The sequence below is a fragment of the Mus pahari genome, chromosome 9, assembly GCF_900095145.1.
Source record: "Mus pahari chromosome 9, PAHARI_EIJ_v1.1, whole genome shotgun sequence".
Classification (NCBI taxonomy): Eukaryota; Metazoa; Chordata; class Mammalia; order Rodentia; family Muridae; genus Mus; species Mus pahari.
Genome location: NC_034598.1, coordinates 44,911,418 through 44,917,799, shown reverse-complemented (window position 1 = coordinate 44,917,799; position 6,382 = coordinate 44,911,418). Strand labels below are relative to the sequence as shown.

Genomic DNA, 6,382 nt, shown 5'->3' with positions numbered 1-6,382 from the left:
CCGAGCGCTAAAGCCATGCCGGGCTCCACCGGGCAGCCCGACGCGGGCGGCGCGGGAACCGGGACCACCGCCGGCGACCCCGGGCATCCGCACCCTGCACTCGCGGGAGCCGAGGATGCCGCGCCCCGGCCGCCACCCGAGCCCGACGACGCGGCCGCTGCGCTGCGCCTGGCGCTGGACCAGCTGTCCGCGCTCGGGCTGGGGGGCGCGCGCCCCGGAGATGAAGGGATGGCGACACGCAGCGCAGACGGGTCGACAGAACTCAGAGAGGATGAGCCCGCGCCCCCCGACGAGCTCGAGGCGGCCGTGGCGCCCCCGGTGACTGGTGCGCCCTCGATGGGCGTGGGACCCTCGATGGCCCTGGCACCCTCGGTGACCAGTGCACCCTCGATGGCCCTGGCACCCTCGGTGACTTGTGCACCCTGCATGGCTGTGGCACCCTCGGTGACGGTGGCACCCTCGATGGCACTGACACCCTCGGTGACTCTGGCACCCACAATGGCCGTGGCTTCTTCGGTGGCCCCCGGCGGGCTGCCTCTTTTGGACCCCGACGTGAGCCCCCGGCCATCTCCCCCAGACGTGTTCGCCAGCTTCGCGCCACACCCGGCTGCCCTGGGTCCCTCGACGCTGCTGGCTGAGCAGTTGAACGTGATCGGGAGTCGCAAGAAAAGCGTGAACATGACCGAGTGTGTGCCGGTGCCCAGCTCGGAGCATGTCGCGGAGATCGTGGGTCGTCAGGGTGAGTGGCTGCCGTCGGGGGGTGCAGGGGTGCGCTTATTCTCGTGGATAAATATTAGTGGGGGCACGTATGTTTTGGTGGGAGGAAGGGACAAGCTGTGGCCCGTTCTAACCCTGGGTGAATGTGACCAGGAGACCCCAGGGACACGCCCCGTGTGAAATCTAGGCCTCAGTGGATTTCTTGGCGCCTTTGTTCAAAGCTGCCGGCTGCTGCAGAAGTTGGGCACTGCCCAAGCTGTGGCCACAGCCGCGGCCTTTGTCTGGGTTCCTAGGGACAACCACCACAGTCCATGTGCCATAGCTGGGGACACCTTAGGACATAGGCTCCTTAGAAGCAGCTGGGGCTGCCCCCCACCCACCCACCCACAGATAGGCATGGGGCGGGGCCAGCTTAGACTGGCCAGCCGAGGGAGGGTGCCCAGAGGACAGGATTGAAGTATAGTAGTTCAGATAGAAGGCGCCTCTCAGCTCTCTAGCTTGGGGGTCCGGACTAGGTGCTGTCCTCCGAGAAAAGGACTATAGCCCCCAGCGAACCCTGAGCTTGAGAATCTGGGATTTATAGGAGGGTCTCCTGGCTGTAGAAGCTCTCCTTGGGGTTCACCCCGCCCATCTTGACAGGCTGACCCCCAGCGGGCCCAGGGTGTAGGGATCTAAGCTAACCAGATATGGGGGTCCCTGCCGCAGCACTGTGGAGCTGGGGAGTGTCTCTGTTGGCTGCCCCATTGTTCTCTTTGTTCGAAAGCCAGGCTGAGATTCGCACAGTGACATCAGGCCAGCCGTTGCTCATTGGCCCTTGAGCTGCTGGGGCGGGCAGGACTGTGGTGGGCAGTGCCCGGCCCTTCACACACCCACAAGCCTAGATAGTGGTGACCCCCAACTTTCCCCTTCCCTCCTCACCACAGCAGCCCGCTCCTAGTATCCCGGCTAAGAGGCTAAGATCGGTCGGGGATCAACCTAGTTCTAAGAACTTTAGGGTGGGGCTCAGGCACCCCTAGACCCTCGGGAATGGAGAAGGATGTGAGTGGTTTGAATTGCAAAGGTGACTGCCACCCTCCAACCCAACAAGCAAAGGCCACCCGTGGCCACTTCCCTAGTTCCAGGACTGTCCCCTGCTCTTCTGTCATTTATGCCTTCCATGCCTACTGAGAATGGGCGGTGCTGGGCCTAGGGGCTCTCGAGGGTGGGGACAGTCATCCGTGAGCCAGCTGTCCCTTTGTGTAGGCTCAATGCCACCCTGGGCTGGCTTCCCGCCCAATGCCATCTCCTGTAACTGTACCGGGACCAGTTTTCCAGACCTGAGTCTATGTGGCCAAGTGAAGAAGTCAAGGACTGTAATCTTTTGTCCCAAAGTCACCTGCTGCCTGCTGCCTCTTTCTGGAGGCGGGGCCCACCACAGTTCCCTGTAAATGTATAGCTTAGCACTCTTTGGAGACTCAAATCCAGGGGCGTCAGACTCAGTCCCAGTCTGCTGTGTTACTGGGATTTGGGGTACCATTGGTGGCCAACAGCAAGCTTGGCCTTGAGTTTCCCGCTGTGCTGGGGTGGCCCCCTGGGACACCGATCGGTGTGGTCCGCAAGTCTCAGCTCAGTAAATTGACTCAGAGCCACATGGAGGGCACCCTGGATGTAGGGACAGGATGTCAGCCTCAGGGCCCTTGCCTCTGACATCTGTGGTCCCAGCATCTCCCACCCAAACGCATCTAGCCTAGTTGGCCATTTGTTGCTGTGATAAAACAGTAAAGGCAGCTTGGGAGGGAAAGGTTTATTTTAATCTTCCAGCTACAGCCGTGACTGAGGCTGGCGCGATGCAGGGGCTGCTGAGGGTGCTCACTCACTACTGCTCCTCATGGTCTGTTCCACCTGCCTGCTTTCTTAGAGAACCCAGGCCACCTTACCCAGGGATGGCACCACCCACCAATCACGGATCACTCAAATGCCCCGTAGCCATGCCCACAGGCCAGCCTAATGAACACAATTGAGATTGCCTCTTCCCCAGCAGACCTAGGATTGAGTCGAGTTGACAAACCTTCTGTCAGGTCCCTTGGCCGAGTTCGTTCCCCCATTCTTCCCCAGGGTGTTTCCATGAGCTCATGGTTACCTATCAAAAGCCAGGTCATGTCCATGGGCACAGGAGATGGAGCCTACCTAGCCTCCATACCTGACCTGTGCCGCAGGGAGCCAAGGCCAGCCTGTCCCCTGGCGCCACCCTGTTGTGTGAGCCTCAGTCTTCTTCAGATGTAGAATGGACTGGAGGGTATTTTGAGCCATGCCACTAGCCCTTCACTGGGGGACCACACCCCCAGGCCAGCCCTGTTGTTTGTAGCCCAGGCTGACCTCCATCTTGGGATGGTTCTTTCTTAACCTCCTGAGTGCAGCCATCTTTGCCACATGCCTGCTCCTTGTGTCCTCTTGGGCCTTAGGGCCCTAGCCACCAACGCTACCATTGGGGGCTAAGGCTAGGTCACAGCTATTGAGAGGCCACTAGCTAGACTGGGAGGGGTCCTTGTCCTCATTCCCTCCCTCCCTCCCCTGCCCTCCCCAGCTAAATCCCAGGTCCCTATGTGAAACACCATCCGTAGTCTAGGCCGCTGTCCCATAGGACCCTCCCACACCCACACGCTCCCTCCTGAGCCGCATCTGAAGTGGGCACACACTGCCTTATATTCTGGGCTCCACCACACCCGATCCCTTCCTGGCTTCCAGTGGATAGGAGTGGAGGTCTGGGCAACCAGACCATGGGCAAGCCTGGTATACTTGGGGGGTTAGTGCAGAGTCTTTGGATACCCTCTTGTTATTGGGGTCCCCTGGAAGAAGACATGTAGCCAAGCAGAGGAAGTAACCCTCAAACCCTGGTCCAGGAGATGGCAGAAACTCTGGGTACACTTGGAATGGCCAGAGAGGTGTGACTTCCCTTTACCGGCTAGGGGGCGCTGCTGAGTCCCTGCCCTGGTCCACTCTCCAGGGTCAGCTCCATTAAACCTGCTGATCCAGCAGCTTTTCTGTTGCTGTGGGTCACCTCCCAGATGCTCCCGCCACCATGGGAGGTCCCTCCCTGGGGCCCCGTGGAATCAAAGACTTCAGAGCCTCACTGTGCCTTTCCGGGTGCCCTAGAGTTATGGTCTAGGAGTTCCCATCAAACCAAGACTGCAGCCTGGTAGCCTGAGAGGATTCCTTTGGTAAAAAATAAAAACAAAGAGCCCGACATGGCAGATGTTGCCACCCTCTGGGCCTCAGACCTCCATTTCACACACTGCCCTAAGAGGGTCTAGAACCAGGGGCAGGCTCATGTAGCTCAGGCTGGCCTTGATCAAACTTGCTGTAGCTGAGCCGGACCTTAAATTTCTATCCTCCGGCCTCCATATGGCCAGTGCTGGAGAGGAGAGTCACTGAGCTGCCTAACTGGCCTTGAGTTTATGGTAATCTTCCTGCCTCACCCTCCCAAGTTTTGGAACAGAAGTGTGCTTAACCACCATTAAGGGCCAGTAAACCCCTGTGGACGGTGGCAGATGACTGACACACCTGGATTGTTTTGAGTCCTGGTTATTACATTCCAGCAAAGACTGGGGAATGGCAGTCAGCTGATGCTGGTGGGTGTGGCCGGGTTCCCTTCATTGAAAAGTTTTACTTATTCATCCATGGGGGACAGGGATGTGCAGATTCAGTGGGTGCTGGGTCCTTCCTTGCACTACATTGGTCCTAGTGACTTGAAGTTCAGTCACCAGGCTGGGCAACAAGTCCCTTTAACCCACGAGCCAACTTGCCTTCCCCGCCCCAGTGCTGGCTGTTCTGTCCACGTCTTTGCATCAAGAGATGGAAATGAGACTCAGTGAGTTAGTTCACTCGGAGTTACTGTACTATCTAGGCATAGACCATGGAATATGGGTATCAAGTTTGGGTGTCCTAGGTCATGTGTCTCCCATCTTCCTAGGATGCAAGATCAAGGCCCTGCGTGCCAAGACCAATACCTACATCAAGACTCCAGTGCGCGGTGAGGAGCCGGTCTTCATCGTGACTGGGCGCAAGGAGGATGTGGAGATGGCCAAGCGCGAGATCCTGTCGGCCGCTGAGCACTTCTCGCTAATCCGAGCCACACGTAGCAAGGCGGGCGGGCTGTCGGGGGCCACTCCGGGTCCCCCCAACCTGCCGGGCCAGACCACCATCCAGGTGCGCGTGCCCTACCGCGTGGTGGGGCTGGTGGTGGGGCCCAAGGGCGCCACCATCAAACGGATCCAGCAAAGGACGCACACATACATTGTGACTCCCGGGCGCGACAAGGAGCCAGTGTTCGCAGTGACTGGGATGCCAGAGAACGTGGACCGTGCGCGGGAGGAAATTGAGGCGCACATCACGCTGCGCACCGGGGCGTTCACTGATGCGGGCCCCGACAGTGACTTCCATGCCAATGGTACCGACGTGTGTCTAGACCTGTTGGGAGCTGCAGCCAGCCTCTGGACCAAGGCCCCCCACCCAGGACGGAGGCCCCCCGCAGCCACCGGCGGCCTTCGAGGGGATAATGCCCCGGGTGCTACCGGCACCCCTGAGCCCTTCTATGTGGGCAGCCGCGGAGGGCCGCCACTGCCGGACCCAAGTCCCAGCAGCCCCTATGGGGGCTCAGGCAACGGGGGCTTCACATTTGGTGGGGACGGTCCCAGTGCCCCAGCGGGGACAGCCACCCCAGAGGGTTGTGACTTTGGTTTTGATTTTCTGGCGCTAGACCTGACCGTGCCTGCCACGGCTACCATTTGGGCGCCCTTCGAGAGAGCCGCGCCCCTGCCGGCCTTCAGCGGCTGCCCCGCAGTCAATGGGGCATCCGCGCAACCCAACACAGGCACACGGCGCAGTAGCGGCGGCGGGGCCGCCACCACGCCGCGCCACTCACCCACGCTGCCCGAGCCTGGAGGACTGAGCCTGGAGCTGCCGCTGGCGCGTCGAAGCGTCCCAGAGCCAGTGGGTGCTGTGCCTTGGCGACCCCCGCAGAGCGCGCTGCCGCCTTTCTCTGGCAGCACCACCTTCTCCACCACCCCCTCTCTGCCCAGTACAACCCTGGCGTCCTCCACCCTAGACACCGTCCCCTCGGAAGGCAACCACAAGCCATCTACCACGGCAGCGAACTCCTCCGCGTCTACCGCAGCCCCTGGCCCACCCGCAGCAGCCTTGGCGCGAGAGTGTGTGGTGTGCTCCGAAGGTGAGGCCATGGCTGCGTTGGTCCCCTGTGGCCACAACCTCTTCTGCATGGATTGTGCCGTCCGCATCTGCGGGAAGAGTGAACCAGAGTGTCCCGCCTGCCGCACTCCGGCCACCCAAGCCATTCATATCTTTTCCTAGTGTACCCCCACTTGATGGGGTGACCCTGGCTTCCCCAGGCAGGAGGGCCTCGGGGTGGGAGAGGAGGGACTGGGCAGGACTTGGGGGGGAGAGGTGTGGAAGTGGGGAGGTCGAGGGGCCCACGCGTGTCGCAAACAGCTTTAACTCTTGCAGCAGGCGTCGAGGCCGTCAGCTTGCGGCCCAGCGGCAGCGCCTCCGTTCTTGACAAGTGACAGTATTGAGTGAGCCGGTGACAATAAACCGGAAAATTCTCTGTTTGCACTTTTTATTAAGACGCCCCTCCCCGTTTCCGGGGTGATCTTAAAACAAAAAATAACAC

At 60.3% G+C, this 6,382-nt stretch overlaps 1 protein-coding gene across 1 annotated transcript; it reads left to right on the top strand.

Annotated features, from left to right (window-relative positions):
• Mex3d (mex-3 RNA binding family member D) lies at positions 1-6,116 on the top strand. The gene is made up of 2 exons (XM_021205151.2): positions 1-739; positions 4,667-6,116. The coding sequence occupies exons 1-2, from the start codon at positions 16-18 to the stop codon at positions 6,061-6,063; spliced, it is 2,121 nt and encodes a 706-aa protein (XP_021060810.1). The 5' UTR covers positions 1-15; the 3' UTR covers positions 6,064-6,116.
• Positions 6,117-6,382: the final 266 nt, after the last annotated feature.

Coding starts and splice junctions, on each gene's coding strand:
- Mex3d (XM_021205151.2), top strand. CDS start 16: ATGCCGGGCTCCACCGGGCAGCCCGACGCGGGCGGCGCGGGAACCGGG. Junction 740..4,666: donor GGAGATCGTGGGTCGTCAGG/GTGAGTGGCTGC, acceptor CCATCTTCCTAG/GATGCAAGATCAAGGCCCTG.